This window comes from Sturnira hondurensis, unplaced genomic scaffold (assembly GCF_014824575.4).
Source record: "Sturnira hondurensis isolate 20B ecotype Veracruz unplaced genomic scaffold, ASM1482457v3 Scaffold0010874, whole genome shotgun sequence".
Taxonomy (NCBI): Eukaryota; Metazoa; Chordata; class Mammalia; order Chiroptera; family Phyllostomidae; genus Sturnira; species Sturnira hondurensis.
This window is the reverse complement of record NW_028083505.1, coordinates 126,946-148,804: the sequence shown is the minus strand read 5'-3', so window position 1 is coordinate 148,804 and position 21,859 is coordinate 126,946. Positions and strand designations below refer to the sequence as shown.

General features: G+C 46.7%; 1 protein-coding gene across 3 annotated transcripts; it reads left to right on the top strand.

The window, feature by feature from the left end:
• Positions 1 to 1,283: 1,283 nt before the first annotated feature.
• Positions 1,284 to 21,404, top strand: MAT1A (methionine adenosyltransferase 1A). Of its 3 annotated transcripts, none has more exons than XM_037059439.1 (9): positions 1,284 to 1,602; positions 5,497 to 5,574; positions 8,317 to 8,439; positions 11,728 to 11,840; positions 12,275 to 12,418; positions 16,786 to 17,004; positions 18,153 to 18,335; positions 18,671 to 18,804; positions 19,359 to 21,404. In XM_037059439.1, the coding sequence occupies exons 1-9, from the start codon at positions 1,509 to 1,511 to the stop codon at positions 19,459 to 19,461; spliced, it is 1,191 nt and encodes a 396-aa protein (XP_036915334.1). In that variant the 5' UTR covers positions 1,284 to 1,508; the 3' UTR covers positions 19,462 to 21,404. The 3 variants fall into 3 exon arrangements, with proteins under 3 accessions (XP_036915334.1, XP_036915335.1, XP_036915336.1); XM_037059441.1 differs by lacking the exon at positions 1,284 to 1,602 and adding an exon at positions 3,773 to 3,795; XM_037059440.1 differs by lacking the exon at positions 5,497 to 5,574.
• The last annotated feature ends 455 nt before the right edge of the window (positions 21,405 to 21,859 follow it).

The window sequence follows — 21,859 nt, the reverse complement described above, 5'->3', positions numbered from 1 at the left end:
AAAGTTCCTGTTCGATTCCTCATTTTTTCACTTCGTCTTGGGGTCTTTTCCTCTCTGAACTTTCAGCAGTCTGCCTGAGCATTCCAGCTCATTCACTGTTAAATGCCTTGGATTACGTACATATATGTAAACTGTCTTACTTTATCTCTGAAGAGGTCACTTCAATGTGGCTTTCATTGCTGCTGCTGATCAGTTGGCAAAACTCAAGAACGGGAGCCCCAGGAAAAAAGTGTCATGTTCATATTAAAAGTACAGAGAGGATTTGGCCACCAGCATTGTTAGTTGGGATTATTACATCCTATATTTTTTGCCTTCCACAGTCCACCCTTTGATGCATCAAGTTTTGGTTGATTACTTTCCATTGCCTTCTAGTGATTCTTCCACCCATTCTCATTTTCTGTGGTCTCGGTTCCCTAGTGTCCTTGGGCCTGAGGATGCAGCTAGATCTGAGAGTGGGAGAGAGGGAGAAATGCTGTCATTTAGTGCATAAACTGGTTAAAGATATAATCCTGTTTATTGTGTTTTTGGTCTAAGCAAAAATAATGCAAGAGTTATGTGAGTTTATCAAGTATATAGAGCTGAATATGTAGATTTTTAATTTATTATCTGGATACTTTGGGGAACTAACTCTGGCAATTTCCCTCAAGAGTTCTTTCCCAAAAAACACATTGTTTTCTTTTAAAAAGCCCAGATGCTTTTCAAACGTCTTCCTTCTTATTGTGATTGACAGCATTGTAGAGAAGTTGACAGCTTAGGTGATTCCTATTAGAAGAAAAATGTGGACTAAAAAGCTTTTCCTTGAAAATGAACCTGTTGTGTAACATCTAAGCGGACTCAGAGTACAGGTGCATGCTTTTGCTCTGAGAAGGTGGGAGAAGGGGAAGAGCCCAATCCAGACAAAGTGTGGGGGAGCAGGGGGAGCACCCAACTGCAGAGGCACCCTGTTTTATCTAACCATATTTCTGGAAAAATAGTTTCTTGCTGCCTGTTTGTATCCTTGAGTAACCACAGGCCCACCCTCCAACATGGGATGTTAACCTTGGAACAATATGGAGCTTAGCTGCAGAGATGAAATAGAGGCCCAAAAGAGCTTCAGTTCCGCTGAATCTATACAACCTTCTTCCCCATACATTGACCAGATGCTAAGGCTTAGGAAATTAGAGCTAAAGACTGAAATTCCTCAAAGCAAAAAGACTCCCCCCCCCCAGGAAATGGACTCCTCCAATTTTCTCACATGACTATGCAGGCACTTTCACTTTTCCATATATAGGAGTCACTCAGGAGCAGGCTCTGACCAGTCGGAGGGAGCAGAGGGAGTGACACATCCACATTCAGTCTCTCCCTTCTCACCCATCCTCACCTTACTCTCGAATGCTCACAGGCAGTTGGGCAGAAGTGCTCCCTGTGGTCCTGCCAGAGACAAGTCAGTCGAGTTTAAGAAAAAAAACTGAGGCAAAACTGAGGCCAACTTCTTGCCTTGAAGAAGCTGGGTGGGGAACTGTGAAAAGATGAATGGGCCAGTGGATGGCTTGTGTGACAATTCTCTAAGTGAAGAAGGAAACTTCATGTTCACATCAGAGTCTGTGGGAGAGGGACACCCAGGTAAGTAGGTTGGTTGACTGGGACCAAAGGTGACCTGTGCTGAATGAGTTGCTTTTACTAGAAGTCTTAAAACAGTTTGTGTTAGTTACTATAAGGGATCTCTGGAGGAACAATATGAAGTGTTCTTACTCTATGTGTGGTTTTGTAAAATAATCCCTCATATGCAAATGATAAATTGTAAGTTATTGAAGCGGAGGGTTCATGCTGCCACCATCCCGGGCATCTCAGCATGGTGGGTCTGTGACAGAGAACACGCAGCTGGTTGTCTAAAGATAATCATGGACATAAAATATGTCATTAGATACAAGCATTTTATGTATTTTTTGAGTAAATCTTTAATTTGTTATCAGTGAGCAACTTAAGTCAACAGAGAAGATTCCCTCAAATAAGTGACTTAGTGGGTCACTAAGTTTTTCATGTAAAGCACATATAGTTTGTTTGTTTGTTTGTTTATCTTCATCTGATATCATTTTTCATTGCTTTTAAAGAGAGGAGGAGGAAAAGAGAAACATTTATGTGAGAGAGAAGCATTGATTGGTTGCCTTCCTGTGCACATCCCGACCAGGAATCAAACCCACAACCTTTTGGTTACATGGATGATGCTCTAACCAACTGAGCCATACTGGCCAGGGCCAAAAGCACATGTAGTTTAGAAATGAATGGTATTGCATTCTAATAGGTGCTGAGATTGATCTCTAGGTTCTGAAAGTCTCAGATATGTTATCTAAAAGAAGTAGAGATGACTTCTTGAAGGGGAAGAAAATTCAAGCTTTTTTTTTTGGTACCTGGAAGGTAGGGGGACTGTGATGTGGGAAAATGAGAGAGGCTTCTATGGTGACAGTGAGGACCATAATCAGGGCCTCAAGTTTTAGAAGCGTGGTTTTCAAACTTTGGAGTGAAATGTTAGTGTTGGGCCCCACCCCCAAGCTTTCTGATTTAGTAGGTCTTAGATGAGGCTCAAGAATCTGCATTTTTAGTAGGTTCCCAGTCTGCTGCTGGTATGGAAAACACACTTTAAGACCATTGTTCTAGGAAAACTCCAGGGGGCTAAACACACTGATTTATGTATTTAAGGGCTTCTTCAAAATTCATTTGAAAAAAAAAATTCATTTGAGTAGTTGAACTTTTGGGTAACTTCCCATCAAGTCTACCTTTTTTCTTCATCCTCCTCATTCTTGCTCTTTCTCAAAGAGATTTAACTTCCATACCTTATAACTCAGCTTTAGACGTCTCATAATACATTACTCCTTCCATATGCTTTAGTCAGTGGTTCTCAACTGGGGCAATTCTGTCTCTTTTCACCTAAGGGTATTTCAAAATGTCTAGAAACATTTTTGGTTGGAGGGGGTTGATATAGGGCCATTCAGTGGGTAGAGGCTGGACATGTTTCTAAACATCTTGCATGCACAAGACCATCCCCCTACAACAAAGAATTTTTCAGCCCCAAAGGTCAATAGTGCTACTATTGGGAAACCTTGGGTTTTGTAAGTGACCTACCTGAATTCAATGTAAATAGCCTCTTGTATTATGCATAGTTTTATAAAGTTTCTAGGTTCACTGTACTCAAAATCTCACATCCATTGCTATGTCTGGCAAATTCTGGACAGCTCCCTGGCTTTTGAAGGCCATGCATAGGTTGGGATTTGCTCTGCCTAGAGGAAGTGGGTTGTTTTGGCTTGAAGTAGCCAGTGTTCCCATGGTACAGACAGCAATGTGTTCAATGGACAGAGAAGGAAAATTCCAGCCAATCAGTTGTTTTCTCTACTGAATGGCAGACCTTCAGTTTGTCTGATTCTTTCACTCACCAGTAAAAATTAACTGTCCTCATAACTAAGTCAGTTTTCACTAAGGTTTGGTGACTTTCTGCTTGTTACTCCAGTGCTAAATTCCTCTCCACTAAAAATATAAAATTAATGTTTTTTTAACGTCCACGAAAACTAACTATTGGCTATCTTAAGGCTACTAAGTGACAATGATAACATTTTCCAAAGCCTAAAGAAACAGTTCTGAAGGGCCTCCTTAGATGTTCTCTTAGTTTGTCAAGCTAACTTGATACCCTTGCTCAACTCCAGCTTTATCCCTAATATCCCTTATCCCATTTCCCTATGTGCACTGGGGCCATGTGACCTGTGTCCTTTCAACAAGTAGAGTCATCATGATTGGCATATGAGTACCTCCTAAGAGTCCTGATGGGTAAGCCTAAAGTGGGTGTTTGAGCTGAGGGAGGTCTGTATTGGCAGGGGTACACAGAGGCTGTGGACTCACACAAATTTAGATTTACAACCAGAGCTGCCACTGCAGGCGGATAGATAGAAAAACTAAAATGTGTGTGTTTTTTCTCTTTTTTAAATTTTTCAATTACAGTAGACATTCAATATTATATTATTGAATAGTGTACTGCATAGTGGTTAGCCATTTATAGAGCTTACAAAATGATCACCCTAATAAGTCTAGTACCCATCTGACATCATACATAATTGTTACAATATTAATAGTTCCCTATTACTATATTCCCTATACTGTCCTTTACATTCCCATGTAAATCTACTACCAATTTGTACTTCTTCACCCCTACTCTCTTTTTTACCCAGTACCCTAACCCCCCTCCCTTGTGGCAACCATCAGTTTGTTCTCTGTATCGATGAGTTTGCTTCTGTAGTGTTTGTTTATTTTGTTTTTAGATTCCAGATATTAGTGAAATCATGTGGTTTTTCTCTTTCTCTGTCTGACTTAGCATAATATCCTTTAGGTGCAACCATATATTTAATAGCATTTTCTGGAAAGAAAAATTGTGGAGTTCACCTTTAATGACAAATTAACATTTTTAATTATAGATCTTAATATATGCTTGTGAGAGAACTGCTTGATTCTGGATCCAAATTCTTAATTTAAAAACTTTAAAAAAATAAGAGAGACACATGGAAACTTTCAGAGGTGATAGATGTGTTTGTTACCTTGATCTGGTGATCTAGTTTGCATGCATATGTCCAAACTCACCACATTGTGTATGTTAATTATATGCAACTTTTCATAGACCAATTATATCTCAATAATTCTGGAATAAATCTGATTAATTTATTAAGAGCAGACTCTATGGTTATTTTGAACACTAAATGAATATAGTATGTGTAAACAGATGTCACTTTTATTTCTGAATTTGTGAACCTTGACAGTTCACATAAGCCCAAAGCAAGAGCAGATTTTTCCACAGTTCTGTTGAGTGGTCTATTTGCTCATCCATGTAGAGCTTCTAAGGCAAATACAGAACAAGGTCAAATGCCAGCTCATGCTGAACTCTTGTCAGTACCACCCTGACTGACTAAGGAGGTCAAAATCAGCTGTTAGAACATCTAGGCTTTAGGAGACTGAGTGACTGTGGGCAGATATGAGAGCTGCTTATGGAGATGTTCTGCAAAACAGCAATGATGTGCAGAGGTTCTCTTACAGAGTCCTTCTACGTGGAGTCGTGGAACTAGGCACCGTGTTTTACAGCCACACACTGCATCTTGTGGAACCTGCAGTACAGTGCATCTGCTTGTCTCTTCTGATTTTACATCTTGGCACCTAGCCTCACTCACATTATTGGCTACTTAAGCTTCTATATTGAGGACTTTTCTAGATCTTAGAATTAAAAGGGATATGCTGAGGAATGAGATACTTTTTAGTTTGAAGAATGTGAGTGTGTTTCTTTTTTTTAGAGAATTCTAGATTTATACATCATGCAAAACTAGGCAGACACAGGAAGAAATTAAATTTAAAAAAATTTCTAGCATTTAAAAAAGTGTCCTCTTAGGTATATTTGTTATATAAACTGACAACACATTTTATTATTTTAACATTAGTTTGTTACACCTAGTATTTCTGTGATTCTTACACATGTTCATTCCTTTCCAGACAAGATCTGTGATCAGATCAGTGATGCAGTGCTAGATGCCCACCTCAAGCAGGACCCCAATGCCAAGGTGGCCTGTGGTAAGAAACACCTAAACTCTTCCTGCAGGAGACATAAGTTGCTGGGTGGGAACCTTTTGCCTGTGTTGAAGCTCCCATGTCAGCAGGAAGTTGGGAGGGCCATGGGGGTGATTAAGTCTACTCCTCTCACTTTACTAAGTGGGTAGTGGATATAGCTGAACCGGGGTCTTGGCCAAGCTCACAGGTAGTCGTGCTTACCATGGAGACCACAGACAGCCTTGCTCTCTCCACTATTGGTGCCCTACACTGTCTGCTGCACAGAGCAATCTTTCCTTCTCCAGTGCCATCCTAGCCCCTGTATAAGGACTAGGGCTCTGTGCCTCTCTGAGGTCAAACTTCACCCTAGCATCTCTGTAAACAGCTGGAGAGAAGGCTGGCCTGCCTTTATTTCTTGCTTAGAATCTCGCTCCCTAAACCCTGCAGTGGAGTTTTAGCAGTAAAGGAATGGAAGAGCTCCACATATGTTGACCTGTTGACCTCATTCTTTTTTTAAAGTATATTTTATTGATTATGCTATTACAGTTGTCCCCTTTTTTCTCCCCTTTACCCTCTCTGTCCTGTACCCCCTGCCTCCAGCATTCTCCCCACTTAGTTCATGTCTATGGGTCACACATATAAGTTCTTCAGCTTCTCCTTTTCCCATACTATTCTTAACCTCCCCCTGTCTATTTTGTTCCTACTAATTATGCTTCTTATCCTCTGTACCTTTCTCCACATTCTCCTCCCACCCCCTCCCCACTGATAACTCTCCATGTGATCTTCATTTCTGTAATTAACTTCTTGTTCTAGTTGTTTGCTTAGTTTGTTTTTGTTTTAGGTTCAGTTGTTGATAGTTGTGAGTTTGTTGTCATTTTACTATTCGTAGTTTTCATCTTCTTTTTCTTAGATGAATCCCTTAAACATTTCATATAATAAGGGCTTGGTGATGATGAACTCCTTGAATTTGACCTTATCTGAGAAGCACTTTATCTGTCCTTCCATTCTAAATGAAAGCTTTGCTGGATAGAGCAATCTTTGATGTAGGTCCTTGCCTTTCATGACTTGGAATACTTCTTTCCAGCCCCTTCTTGCCTGTAAGGTCTCTTTTAAGAAATCAGCTGACAGTCTGATGGGAAGTCCTTTGTAAGTGACTGTCCCCTTATCTCCTGTTGCTTCTAGGATTCTCTCCTTCATTTTAATCTTGGCTAAGGTAATGATGATGTGCCTTGGTGTGTTTCTCCTTGGATCCAACTTCTTTGGGAGTGTCTGAGCTTCCTGGATTTCCTGGAAGTCTATTTCCTTTGCCAGACTGGGGAAGTTCTCCTTTATTATTTGTTCAAATAAGTTTTCCACTTGTTGCTCTTCTCCTTCCCCTTCTGGTACCCCTACAATTCGGATGTTGGAACATTTAAAGATGTTCTAGAGGTTCCTAAGCCTCTCCTCATTTTTTAAAATTCTTGTTTCTTTGTTCTTTTCTAATTGAGTGTTTTTTTCTTCCTTCTCGTCCACTCCATTGGTTTAAGTCCCAGTTTCCTTCCCATCACTATTGGTTCCCTGTGCATACTCCTTTAATTCCCTTAGCATAGTCTTCATTTTTTCATTTAATTTGCAACCAAATTCAACCAAGTCTGCTAGCATTCTGATTTCCAGTGTTTTGAACTGTACATCTGATAGGTTGCCTATCTCTTTGTTGCTTAGTGTATTTTTCTGGTGCTTTCATCTGTTCTTTCATTTGGGCCATTTTTTCTTGTTTTGATGAGCCTTGATTATGTACTGATGGGTGGTGTCTTAGGTGTCCACCAGGATGGGACAACCCATGTCGTTGCTTTGTGACACTGTATGTGGGGAAGGGGTTGAGAGGGAACGACAGTGCTTGCTCCACTCTCTGCCAGATTTCAGTCACTTTCCCTGCTTTCCACAAGCAAAGTGTGCCCTTCTGGTGCTGATTCCTGGGCAGGTGGACTTGTATATGTTCTAGGACCCTGTGGATCTTTCTGACAAACTCTCCTGTGACCTGGGAGCTTCTCCCACTGCTACCTCAACCCCCACAGGTGTTTTCAATCAGTGGTTTGAGGCTGTATTTCCCTGCCTGGGTTGTGTGGTCTGTCTCGCTCCCCAATTGTTCCTCCCAGTTTATCTGGGCTTGAATGTGGGACCTCTGCTTCACCAGCCACTGCCTTGCCTGCCTGGTCCTCCAGCCTGCTCCTTGCCTCGAGTCCTCTCCACGCACCTGTCTCTGCCCCTCCTGTGGGTCTGCATAAGTGTGTCTTCTTTAACTTCTTGGTTGTCGGACTTCCATACAGTTAGATTTTCTGTCTGTTCTGGTTGATTTTTTTGTTTTTAAATTGTTGTTGTCCTTCTTTTGGTTACACAAGGAGGCACAGTGTGTCTACCTACACCTCCATCTTGGCCAGAAGTCTTGACCTCATTCTTTATAACTACATATAATCATTGTTTCATTTTACTCTGCACTGCAGTCTTATTATTATTTTCATCTAATAGTTGAGGAAATAGAGAGAAACTAAGTAAGTTGTTCAAGATCACACAAGCAGTAAGTACTTGGTATGAAAATTCAGAATTGTAACCAATTCTGTCTAAAATGTACTTCTCCAGGCATTTGAAGATGGTCACCAACTGTGCTGGAATTTACTCTTTTTAATAGCATTATTTTCTGTCTAGAATTCATTCCTGATAAGGTTCCCTGTGAGTCTCTTTATCAGCACTGCTGGCACATGGCCACTACCTTTCCTCCTTCCCTTCCAGAGACAGTGTGTAAGACGGGCATGGTGCTGCTATGCGGGGAGATCACCTCCATGGCCACGGTGGACTACCAGCGAGTGGTGAGAGACACCATCAAACACATTGGCTACGATGACTCTGCTAAGGGTAAGGACAGGGCCCCTAGTCTGAATACGTGTTGGTCCCTGCTGAGAGAGCCCCCGATGCTGAGTCCCACTGGAGGCTCTCAGTCTTCTGAAAGTGCATGTATCAGCAGAGCAAAATCATTCCTAGGTCTGCCAATCAGGGACCAGTGGTGGAGGTCTCCTAAACAGATCAGCAGACCAGGTGACAGTGCCCCATTGAGGAGTCTGTGTCCATCCATTATTAACTCTGGTCTTGTTTAATGTCCTGCCTTCTTGGAGCTTTGGAAAGAAAGAAGCTGTGAGGAAAAGAAGCTGCCCTCTGTTGGGGTCCTCTCCTCTGCTGGGCACTGTGATGGTCTCTTTGTACATGTCATTGAACTTAACTGTTTGAGGGACTCTTCTGTACTTCTTATGCAGATAAGGAAATTGAGGCTTAAAGATGTAAATAACTTACTTAAGGGGACTTGATCAGTACAATGCATGGCTGCCCCATTTGGGACTCCTGTGCTTTCTGCTAAACTGTGCTGCTTTGCATTATAGACAAGAAGATGACAATCCAGAACTGGTGCTGATAGCAGGCAAAGGAGGCAGGCTAGCCCAGACTGGCACTGGTAGCAGGCAGTGAGGGAGTCTGCAACCTAAGGAAGGGGCAAAGGCCCTGGCAGGATTGCAGGAGGAGCATTGTGGTCAGCTGTGGGTGAGCGCTGGAAGGAACGGAGGGCCCTGCGAGTAGGCAGGCCAGTAAAGCGCCCCATGTGGAGGGGCATCAAAGGACAGGCATGAAGCCTAGCTGCTTAGAGCCAGTGCCTACTGACATCCCACATACTTCTCATTTAGGGTGATGTGTGGCATCTTTTTGGGTCAGGGCAGGCTGGGATGACATGCCACACATTTATAAGTTAGAGAGCTGTTCACCATTTGAGGCACAGACACGTGCTTGGTGGTGCCACCTTCTGACTCACCTGAACATGTGAAAGTGTTGGATGTTACACAAGAATCACTGGGAAGAGAACAAGTGAGTGCAGGTCAGTTCTCCTAGTGAGGACATGGGGCATTAATATAGGCCACACATTGTCCCAAGGCAGCAGCTTCCTGACGTGTGGCCATGTCAAGCCTCCACCCTGTTCTACCATACATTTAAACCTTATTCAAGAGCACACTTTGTTCTGCTAGGAATCAGGCAAATTCCCCAGGAGATAATATCCCCAGGCCTAGAAAGGACCAAGCTCTGTTGTTGGCTAACGTTTCTGCGTGCTGAACAGGTCCATGTGCCTGCACCAAAGATGCTCCAAGCACAGCCGTGGCCACTGTAGCGAGGACACAGGCTCACCATTCCTCACAGTAGTTTGCTGCTGAGCCTCTGGGCTCACTGCCCTTTCCAAGCCCTGCTTCTCCCTTTAGTCCCCTAAACTACATTTTTCCAAATCGCTTGAAGCCCTTCATTGATTTTTAGCATTAAGAAGATTCATTATTTAGACATAGTGATTAGGCAAAATGCAAAATATTTCATGAAAATTGGTGAATCTTTGGCAGCTCTCTCAAGGTTGTTCATTAGTTTGTGCCTTCAAAAACATTCACTGGGAGCAGGAGGCAGCCCAAGACAGAGGTAAGTTGGTATTCCCAGAGCAGGGGCACTGCCTGGCACAGATGGCACAGCATAAGGTGCCCAGTAGGGAGTTGGTGGCACAGTGAGCAAGGAAGAGCTGTGGGAGGGTCCAGAGATATTGATGAGAGTGATCTGATTGGGGTGTGTGCGAATGGGGAGTAGGAGGAGGAGCATTCTAGGCAGAGAGACATGGGGGTGGTCGAAGAGTATGTTGTCTTTAAGGCTACACCCAAGTTCATGTTGGCTTACAAAGTCCATCTGGAAGGGGCGGGGCAGGACTGAAAAGTTCAGGTTTACTTCATTGGACAGTATGTCCTCACTCAAAGCATGTAGATAGATTGGATCTGAGTTTGTTGGTTTGTTTGTTTGCTTGCTTGCTTTAGTTAGCCCACTAGCACCATAGGTAATAAACTGGAAAGGAGGTACCAGTTAGTCAACTTGTCACTAACACTAGACCCTGTGGTGAGGCCCCTGTTTGCTTTAGCTCCTCATTCACACAGTCCCTAAGCTGAGGCCTGCACAGTTGGATGACCAACAGGAAGACAAACGCACTGTCTGTGCTCAGCACTCCCTCCTGGGGTGCCTTGGGCTAGGCTGCTGTGAGCCCAGACTTCCCTGACCCAGTCCTCAGCCTGCTGCACCCGGTCTGGGCAGGACCAGCTTCCACCCCTGTGCCTGAGCGGTGGGGATGGACAGACAGGGCCTCAGCCTCCAGATATGTGCTTCTTCCCTTTGGTTCAGAATCTCAGGGTTGGAGGACTCTGACTCTGGGAGCTTCTATGAGCAGTTCATACACACTTTATTTGTTCAGTATGTTTAATACACATGCTCCTTGAATTACGATGGAGTAACATCCTGATGAACCTTTCATAAGTTGAAAATACTGTATGTCAAAAATGTACCTAAACTATGAACATCACAGTTTAGCCCAGCCTACCTCTAAGTGTGCTCAGAACACTTACATTAGGCTATAGTTGGGCAAAAATCATCTAATGCAGTGACTATGCTGTAGAGTGTGGGTTGTTTACCCTGGTGACCATGTGGTTGATTGAGACTGAGCCTCACTGCTCCTGTCCAGCTTTGTGAGAGCATATCATACTGAATAGTGATAACCCAGGAAAAGATCAAAATTCAAAATTTGAAGTATGGTTTCTATTAAATGTGTACCACTTTGGCAACATCGTAAAGTTGGAAAATCCTCAATTGAAGCATTATAAGTCAGGGACTATCTATACTTGGATTTGATTCATATCTGGGCTTCTGAATGGCCATGTCAGAAGGGCCCTGGGTTTTCACTCAGTTTAGCAATTTTCAACTTGGGTCCTGAGAAGTGCCTGTGGGAGAGCCCAAGGGGACAGGGCCGTGAGTCACCACCTTTTCATCAGCCAAAGCAGCTATAGATGTTATCCAGTTTGTATGTATACAGCAGTTCCATGTGGGACATAATTTCTAATCAAGGTGTAATTTAATTCAGTAAAATGCACAGTGCAGAATTTTCTCTAACTAAAGAATTTTACCTCATGGTAAGCATACATGGCCTTCCCCATTCCGGGCATCAGCCCTGGGCCCTGACAGATCCCAGGTAGTCAGAGACCTCTGCAGCGCTAAATGCCATGTTGGGAACAGGGCAGTCCCCCAGGGGGTTCACAGCCACCCTGTGTCTGACACGTGCTCCCACTCAGGCCTGTTTTGTCTTCTGCCTAGGCTTTGACTTCAAGACCTGCAATGTGCTGGTGGCTTTGGAGCAGCAGTCCCCAGATATTGCCCAGGGTGTTCATCTAGATAGAAACGAAGAGGACGTTGGGGCTGGAGATCAGGTAACTGAACACTGAGCATGAGTGCTGGGTCAGGACATCCATGCAGTGCAGCTTCTCTCAGCCCTGGCCTCAACATGTGCTGAGGAAGTTCCTGAACAATGGGTTAATCACATTGTGGGGTGACCCCTCATCCTAGAGGACTGTAGGGAGACACATGCCTGGAGTGAGCTGCACACCCCTACATCAGGGCAGCGACATGAGGACCCAACTGGCTGTGGAAGGCTGTGGTTGCTGGTGTGGATTTGAGCGAGTCTCTGCCTTGTAGAGGGTTTCGGGCATCAGGGCCCATGCCTTCCCCTCCACAAGTGCCCAGTGCAAATGTGTCTGTACGAGGTACCCAATATAGGTCAGAGTGCAGCAAAGCTTTGGATTTGAAGGAAGTTGTCCTGGGTCTAAAGTGGGCGTTGCTCAGTTGGCTCTCTCCCTTGCTGAAGGGTTTGATGTTCGGCTATGCCACCGATGAGACAGAAGAGTGCATGCCCCTCACCATCATCCTTGCTCACAAACTCAATTCCCGGATGGCAGACCTGCGACGCTCTGGGGTGCTGCCCTGGCTGAGGCCCGACTCAAAGACTCAGGTGAGTCTTTTCTTGCCTCCTGGGGAGCTCCAGACATGCACTTCAGGCACCCCCAAATCCTCCTGATTCTTGTTCCTATTAAGATCAAAATATTCAATCTGGATACTCAAAGAATTACTGATTTTGAAAATAACTGTTTATTTGAAAAATCTTTAGCTCTAGATGTTTTCTCTCCCCATCTTGTTACGGGAAAGACTCAGACCGAACACTAGAGGAAGTGAAGTGGAACCTTTATTATACATGTGGACCCAGAGGAGGCAGTCTCCAAGTTCTGGGCCCCGATCAGCGGGGAACAATTGCTTATATAGGGTGAGGGGTGGTCTGTCACTTAGACCATTACTTCTGGTGCAAAAGCAGCTTACAGAAGCTAGAAGCAAAATGTTATCTCTAGCACATAGGGGCAATCATTATCTCTGGTGCACAGGGACAAGCAAGAAACAAAGAAAAAAAAATAAGCCATAAACAAGTCATTCCCTGGGTGCTGTGTTTTAAAATAACTGCCAAATTCCTCTAACAATCTTAGTATAAAAATTTTCGAAAGAACCCAAAAAAATGAATAGAATTTTTTAAAGTTTTTTTTTGCCTTCTTAGCCTGTGTTGCCTTTGGTTTTTATGATTCCCCAGTTCCTACCACACACTTCTCAACTGGTTTCAAACTTTTCGTCTCTGCCTTGCCCCCAAAACAGGCCTCCACATCCTAAACAAGCCCCGAATACCACCTGAACAAAGATTTTCTGCCTCTATCTGGAGCTCTTTTTCTTGGTTTCTCATAAAAACACTTTATCTTTGCCGTTTCTGACTCTGGCCCCTTCAGCTCTTTACCACCTTGCTCCCTACAGGGTTGAAATCCCCACTGAAGTCTGTGTTTGAAGGCCCATGCAAATGTTAGAATACCTGGACACCACCTGTCCACCTTCCCTGTTCACAGCCTTCCCTGTTTAACCCGGATGCCCTGGGTGGCCCTTTTCCTTGGGGTTCCTCTTCCACAGCTTCTTGGTGCTTCTTCCACACTCTTTCCCCTTCTATCTGCTAGTGGATCCAATTTTTACCTCAGCTCACTCAACACCCAAATCTTCCAGCTGCAGTTCTTTCCACCCGCATTTTTCATGCACCCTGCAAACAAATGTGCCCAAGAGCCTACTGTGTGCTGCTGCACTGTCGCTTCAGCTGAGGGGAGTTCCGTGGAGGGCCACCTCTCCCCCAGGGCTGCTAGGTGCCCTGTCTCCTCTCCCCTGTTCCCCACATAGCACCCCTCTGCTCCAGCCCATTTCCCAGGCCAGGGTCAGGGGCAGTGTCTGGCCTGCCCAGCCCTCCCAAGGGTTTTTCCTGCCAGGAAACTCCAGTTAATTTCCTTTGGGCTTCACTTAGAATTTCCTAATATCTGCTCAGATTCTTCTACAACTTTCTGCTTTCTACAGGGAAGAGAGCAAAGGAAATTTGCTCCACCAGATGGGCCTTCTCTTGCCCTTGCACTGGGAACTTAGCTCATGTGACTTTACAGTTCAGCATGGTGCATGTGACCCATCCATTGCTCCAGCTGCACAGACTAGGGTCCTTGTCAGCCTTCGTGTAAGACCACAAAGGGTGGAAGGGCGTGTTGGCTGTACCTGGGGCAAGGGAGCTCATTTGTGGCCTAGAGGAAAACCTTCCTTGGGACTTCTGATGTGATTTCCATGCCCCAGCAGTAGGTGGGGTGGAATCAGCAGCATTCCTCAGCTTTTGTTTGAGGTCGTGGGGCAGGAGAGCTCAAATGTGAGATCATGATGGTACCAGAAGGAAGGGGCACATAGATGTCAGCATGCCCTGCTCATCCTGTACTTGGGCTGTTGTGGGGCTGGGTTGACAGAAAAGGCAGTCCCAGAACAGGAATGGGAGGAAGTGGAGGAGCAACTGAGCTTTCCTTCTCCCTCTGTGAGATCAGGGCTGGAGCTTCACCTGGAGGCCCAGCTGGAGTATAAAGGCTTTCTTTTTGCTGACTAATAGGTTTCCTCGCTGCAGAGGCAGCAGGGAAGACAAGGGTAGGGGTGGGCTCGTTCAGGGTTTCTCTGAAGCAAGGTTTCCCTTCCAGCAAGGATACACTGAATTCTCTTAAAAATGCTACTTTGGCTACCAGAGTGGGCCTGGCTGCCCTGCCCCAGGTGGTCCCACACCAGCTGGCAGTAAGAATGCCAGTGTGGTTCTGCTGACAGCTCCTGGACCCACAGGCTGCTGCCCTGTGGTGGACACTGTGCCAGCCCCCATTGCTAGGCCATCTTCTCTCTACCATATCAATGAAGGATTTTCATCATCTACCCAGTGTTGGCTGTGAACAGGACAAACCTTGCCACCTGAACAAATTCCTCCTGCTGATATGGAGAATTGGGTGCTAGCATGAGAGCTGTTTTTGCACCATTCTGAGTTGTGATTTCTGTGGTGTGTTTTGACCCTGACACGATGAGATAAGAGCCATCCTGTAGCCCTTTGCTTTGCCACAGTTCTGTGGTCCTGCAAGGACTCTGCTTAGGACTTGCAGCAAAGTGGGAGGTCAAGAAGCAGCAGCTCCTCAGGATGTAAGCCTTTCCCTGAGGCCACCCAAGGGGCACATCTAGTCCTAGAGCCAGCCACAGGCTCTCCCCTTCTGGAGGCCCCTCCTCTTGCCTCCTCTCATAGGGCCCTGAGTGCGCACAGCTAAGCACAGCTAAGCAGTTAAGGTTTGCTCCAGGTCCACAGATGTTTGCGTGCATCTGCCCATCTCACAAGGGTCAGGCTTCATGTGGGAAGGTTCTTTCTCTTCTTGTTTCTGGACCCCATCCTGTTGCTTTATGGTCCAGACAGGACACAGAGTAAGAGTCTGACATAAGTCCAGTGTTCAACGGATATCTGAGTGCCTTGGGTTTGCAGAGACCTTGCTGCAGGCACAGGCCCAAGAAGGAAGGCACTGCTTGCGGCCCCGTGGTTCTGTCAAGGCCCTTGGGTGGGAAGAAGTGCTATGACTACCAGCCAGTGTCTCTACCAGAGCCACCTGGCATAGCTGCACTCCTGAAGGCCCCATAAACTCCATAGTCCCTCTAGGCACTGCTCTTGTGGGTTCATATTGATTGGGTAGCAATGGGACCTGTGGCTCCAGCATAGATCAAGAGGGTCTTGAGTGACAGCCTCCAGCTTCTCAGAACCCCAGCTACCAAGCCACACAGCTTCAGGTCAGAGCCTGCTTTGCTGGCTGTGAGGCTTCGACCAAGGCATTTATGTTCTGAAACCTCAGCTTTCTTTTCTTTAAAATGGGGCTACTAACAGCTTCTCATAGCTTTCGGCATGGTTTCTAGCATACAGTACACACTCAGTCAATGCTAGTTTCTTTTCCCAGCCTCATCTGCCATTTTCTTCCCTCCCACCCTGCAAGCTCAGGCTGCTCGCCTTTGTTACTACAATCAGACCAGGCTGTGACACCAGGCTCTTATGCTCACTGAGGTGTCAGTGAAGGATGGGGGAGCGGCACTGGGGAGAAGCATTTTTTCTGTGCTGCTGTGGGAATGACACAAGCTTTTGGATCAGCAGTGCAGGGTTTGGCTCTTGGGCTTTTCACAGACTTACACAAGTTGTTTCCCTTCTCATAGGCTTGTTTTTCTCATTTGCAAAGTGGAGATAACTGATAATGCCTGTCTTCCCAGAGTGGCTTAAATATTAATTGATAATGCACAGAATGGGCATGAACTGGCCCATGCTGGTGGAAGTTATATTAGATCTGAGCCTGTGGCTTGATCTGCAAGGGTCCTGTGGGCAGGTTCCATCCCTCAAGGTGCTCTCTGCTTCTCTTTCATTTACCAAAATACCTAGAGCTGGCAGTCATAACTGGCAACTCCCTCTGTCTCAGCCCCCCTGATCTGAGTCTCTCTCACTTTGTCCCCACAGCCAGGAAGTCTACTGGCTCTATATACTTCCAGAGCTCCTCCACTGAGGGGCTGGGACAGCGGGCATGTGGCCCATAGACTCCTGTGTCCTTGGAAGGAGCCAGGATAGCTTAACCCTGGGCCATAGAGGGTCAAGAGAAGGCTTTTCCAGGGGACATTTATTGGTACCCAGAACCCCTTGAAATAGCAGTAGAGGAGGCCCATGGGTCATAGAGAAGAAACTATAAATGCCGACGTCTCCAAGTGGCAATAATTGTGGTCACAGGTGGGACTAGCTTACACCTTGTGCCCAGTCATCCCAGAGCCCTGGACAACTATTCAAACACCATCAGGTGCCAGATTAACTTTCTTGAAGACCCTTTGAAGACAAGAGGGCCCCTTGGTTCCTGGGACCCCTTGCTGCCTCTGTGCCTAGCACTGATGTATCCTCAACTCAGGACATAGCCTCATGATGTCTCCTCTTGCCCTACTGATGAACAGGTGACAGTTCAGTACATGCAGGAGAATGGTGGAGTCATCCCTGTGCGTATCCACACCATTGTCATCTCTGTCCAGCATAACGAGGATATAACACTGGAGGACATGCGCAAGGCCCTGAAGGAGCAAGTGATCAGGGCTGTGGTGCCAGCCAAGTACCTGGATGAAGACACCATTTACCACCTGCAGCCCAGTGGGCGGTTTGTCATTGGAGGTCCCCAGGTGTGCCCTGGTCTCTGAATGAGGCCCTGCTTTGCTGTTACCTCCCCAAGCACAGAGACTGTAGGAGGGGGCTTTGTGTTACTCAGCCTGGTCTGGCCTTGGACAAAATGCAAAGTCAGCTCACTCTTTGTGAACAGCTTGCTCTGTATTGGGGACATGTCCTTAGAATTCTTCCACTAGTGCTATCCCCCCTACTCCAGACATCCCACATTTGATGTCATACTTGCCCAAGCAGCTGCTGCCTTACCTGTTAATGTGCTAACTTACCATTGCAAATGACTGACTTTTACCAGGTGGTGCTTACCAGGTTTTTGCCATGGGTTCCCTTCAACTCCTGGGGGTAGCAAGATGGGAAAGTTTATTATGTGTGGACCTCTGCTGCCCCCTTCCTCCTGTCCCGCAGGAGTGAGGAAGTAGAGATTAGCATAGCACTTCTGTGAGGCTACTGACCTCTGCCAGGGATCTCAGTGGCGAATGTGTTGCCACAGAGCAGAACACCCGTAACAGGTCCTATGACCAAATGTTGTGCAGACACACATGTTGAAAGAAAGGTCAAGTTCATTATATTTCATGCAGGACTCCCAAAGGCTAAAAATATGAGTGAACGATGAATCTCTAAGCAGGGGTGAATAGTATGCACTTTTCTCAAATCATTTAACATAGAGCCCCTGCCACCTTTTAAAACATCTTTACTGACTGGTGTTGCACAGAGCAGAAACGTGAGGAAACGAGCCACATGCCATTTACTGGGTGGTACCAGTGAGGGCCACGGCTGAGGGTGTGTTGATTACAGCACAGTTGCCTCCTGCAGTTGGATTTCTCCACTGTGATTGACTCATAAAAACCAAGGTATTGGGAATGGGCTGTGAACTCAGCTGGCTCATTGTTTGTACTTTCTGATAAGGGTCTGATAGCCTACCTGGCTTCTGCAGCTGGTCAGTAACTGATCTGGAACTAGAGTCAGGGTTTCTGGCTGAGTCCTAGCCAAGGAACCTTGGAAACATGCCCCCAGGCAGCTGCAGGGCACTTTCCAAGTTGCAGTCCAGTGGCCTTCACAGTGCTCCAGCATCCCTCCTCCCAGTCCAGCCATGTAGGATCTCTGGTTCTCATCCCACCCCCACCCCCCATTTCTTCCTTTCCCTCTGCAGGGGGATGCAGGCGTCACTGGCCGTAAGATTATCGTGGACACCTATGGCGGCTGGGGGGCACATGGTGGCGGGGCCTTCTCCGGGAAGGACTATACCAAGGTGGACCGCTCTGCGGCTTACGCTGCCCGCTGGGTGGCCAAGTCCCTGGTGAAAGCAGGGCTCTGCCGGAGAGTGCTTGTGCAGGTGGGTAAGACCCTATGCCACTTTGACCCCACCATCTCTAATGGGAAGGCCACGTACTTTGCCAAAGGATGTGACTGTGTGTCACATTGGGCACTGTGGCCAATACCCTGAAAACGTGGGACAGAGAATAAAAATCTGCAGGGAGAGGGCTGTGCACAGAAACTGCCCACCACGAAGATGGCAGGGATTTCTAGGCAGACGGGTGGGGGAAACATGTTGGGCAAGAGGTGCCTGGTGTGTGGTTCTAGCTGCCCTTCCTGAGGACAAGAAGGTTTCTGTGAAGGGCAGACCCCTGCTCAGAGGCTCTGGTCTCTGACCCTGGTCTCTTCTGGAAGGTTTCCTATGCCATTGGTGTGGCCATGCCACTGTCCATTTCCATCTTCACCTACGGAAGCTCTCAGAAGACAGAGAGAGAGCTGCTAGATGTGGTTAACAAGAACTTTGACCTTCGGCCTGGAGTCATTGTCAGGTAAATATATCACCTCGCACTCGTGGCAGGATGCACTCAGCTCAGCTGAAAGGGAAACAAGCAGGAAAGTGTTTGAGTTCTTGGCCCAGCACAATGCACGGCCCAAATGTAGTGTTCAAGTTGAGGGGCTGTGCGAGATCCCTGCTGGCCCGGCAGATGCGGACTCCAGGTGGGAGGTCTTAGAAAAATAATTATAAGACCAAATGGCTAAGAATTCAGTTGACAAGTCTAGTCCCATCTGTTGTCATTTCTAACACCACCCCTGTTTTCTGGAGCTTGCTGACTTGATGTTGGTGTGGGTCAGGTTGGTGGGATGCAGAGGGAAAAGGCACTGCAAGTCTAGAGTGCAATTCTGGTTCCTGATCAGGCTGTCCCTGAACCTCTGAGCCTGCTTTTGAATGGCCAGTGACAGTCACCCCACAAGACATGGTATCGTGTAGACAGGAAATTGCACTGTGAGTGTGATAGGCTATTACTCCTGTGCCTGAAATTCAGAGAAGGAAACTCTGCTTCTTTTCCATTGAAAATGACCCTTTCTTCTACTGAACATGCAGGGATTTGGATTTGAAGAAGCCCATCTACCAGAAGACTGCATGCTACGGCCATTTTGGAAGAAGCGAATTCCCATGGGAGGTTCCCAAAAAGCTTGTGTTTTAGAGTGAGAAGCTGGACCTGGCCTGGCCCTGGGGACATCTGGGCGGCCACAGTCCTCTGCTCCAGGATCCCGTCACTCAGCTCGCCCAGACCAAAGGCTGCTGACTGTGGTCAAGAGAGTGCCCTCCCCACCTCCCCTGCCCCACTGCTCCTTCCTGGGCAAGGCCTAGACCCTCTGATTTAGCCCTATCCTGCCATCATCATGAATGGCAGGAAGCAGGCAGCTTCCTGGTGCTGAGGGTCCAGTCTCTTTGTGAGGATAGTCATGCTGTTCCTCTACCTTTCCCTAAGACAAGATGACATTAATTTAACAGAAAACCTACCAGGAATAAATTCCCTCTACTTCCCCACAGTCTGGACCCAGACCATATCCCCCACCCCCTGGCATGTGCTGAGGTCAGTGCATCTCACAGATCTCCAACCAGAGCCTTGAGTCAGGGCCTTCACAAGGAGCCTCCTAGGCCAGGCTTCTGGTCAGCATAAGAACAGGGGCTGCCGTGGCCCAAGCACTCACAATGAGTGCTAACCACTGATGCCATTTCTTCTTTACTGCAACATAAGGTGTCACCTTTGTTATCCCTGTTTGTAAATGGGGAAATGCAGCACAGACTGTGTAGGTAACTTTCACAAGGTCCCACAGCCACATGTGTCGGCCTAGGCATGAATCCAGGAGCTTTGTCCCAGGAGTTTGGACCCCACTCAAGTGCGCAATCTTGTTCCAGAAACAGGACTGAGCAATGACAAATCAGATTGAAGTGAGGCAGTGGCCTCTGTCCTAAAGACCTGAAGTTGCTGGAAATTAGGGGATTGACTCACTGGCTCTTGGTGAGCCCTGAGCAATGATCTGAAAATTGAGGACAGAAACAAAGGACTGTTTATTTGCCTCATTTATATCAGAAGACAGTTCAGGGTGAGTTGGCTGGGCTGGAGTTTGGAATTAAGAAGCAACCACATAACCATGACCACTTAGGCACATGAAGGGCAAAACTTCGTGTGAGGGCTGGGGTCTGTGATTCAAGTCTGGTCCAGTCCCATCTGGGCTTCCTAGAGTAAGAGAAGCAGCTCACTCTAGCACACGTGGCCAGCCTCTAAAACTAGGCTCTGGAACCCTGAGTCCTTCAAATCTTTCTCTCCCTCTGGCCCTTTCATAGCCCTGCAATCTCAGTGCTGTTAGAGTAAGTGGGTGAGCTCCTCAGATTCTCCTGCCAGAGAAGCCACTCCCAAGACCAAGATATCTAATGTTCAGTGGTGACCTAGGGGGCAGGGCTTGAATTCTAGTGGTGGACAAGTTGGCTGACGTGTCATGGGAGATGCTGCCTTTTCCAGGTGGCTTCTGGGTCTACTTCTGACTTGAAGTGTCCTCAGTGCAAGAGGGTCTCGGAAGCTGTATGTTCACCTGCCTTTCCATCCATGGCCACACACTTTCCCTGTCCTCAGCCTGGGAAGCATCTCTACTTTCTTCCCAGCTCCCAAGACCACAGGCCCAGGTAGGGGCCTCCATGGGCCCCAGGGAGAGCCCTGGGGACTGGGCTTCTTTCCAGGGCACATGGTGCTGCTTCTGGCTGTGACAGGCAGCCCTAGTTACCTCACCTGGGAGCAGACCACGTTTCTGTGCTCTAGGCCTGAAACACAAAGACCCTTGGGCATCTCTTTCCATCAGGAGAAAGGTAGCTCCAGAGAACAAAAAGCCCAAATTACCATAACATGCTAGAGCTTGTGTATGACACAGGAAGCTCTGGTCTTTCCAGTTACCCGGAAAGTCTCTGGTTCTTTTCAGGAGAGAGGGGCACAGCTCTGAAGGTGGCTGAGCTCCTCTAATTCAGGTTATATTTGAAGTGAAAATCCCCACCCCCCTAAAGAAATAAGATCTTTTTTTCTGTCAACATTGTTTATAGAGAGCCTTTATTGGTTCTTGCTAGGCCCATGACTAAAGACCCACAGAGCAACTCTCTGAGCCTAATTGATTTTGTCTACAACCCCTTTGAAACCTCCCCTTCAAGTGGCATTACCTGGTGTCCCATTCCTCAGCAAAGTAGGTGTCCTCCCCTTGGTGGTGCCCCAAACAGGGGCTTTTGTTCCTGGCCACATAGAGCTCACCCAGCACACCCAGCATGGGTTGAGTTTTCTTGTGCACCAGCTGCTATGCTGTCATAACCATAGTCATACTGTACCACATGCCACCAAGATAGTCCTAGGAAACCCACTAACGTGTGGAGAACCTGAGGCACAAAGAGGGTTTGGAATGTGACCAAGGACATCTGGCTGCCAGGTGGCTCCTCAGTCTTCAGAGCGCACTCTCTGATCACCATTCGTTGCTGCCCTTAGTACTTAATTCTCCTACCCCTTCCTGAATGTTATGCACAGTAAGGCTAGCAAGAGCTGGCAACAAATACAGGCAATA

Bases quoted from the DNA above. Each gene is read 5' to 3' on its own strand.
- MAT1A (XM_037059439.1), top strand. From the start codon at position 1,509: ATGAATGGGCCAGTGGATGGCTTGTGTGACAATTCTCTAAGTGAAGAA. The intron at 1,603-5,496 runs GTAAGTAGGTTG...ATTCCTTTCCAG, and splicing joins TGTGGGAGAGGGACACCCAG to ACAAGATCTGTGATCAGATC. The intron at 17,005-18,152 runs GTGTGCCCTGGT...TTCCCTCTGCAG, and splicing joins TTGTCATTGGAGGTCCCCAG to GGGGATGCAGGCGTCACTGG.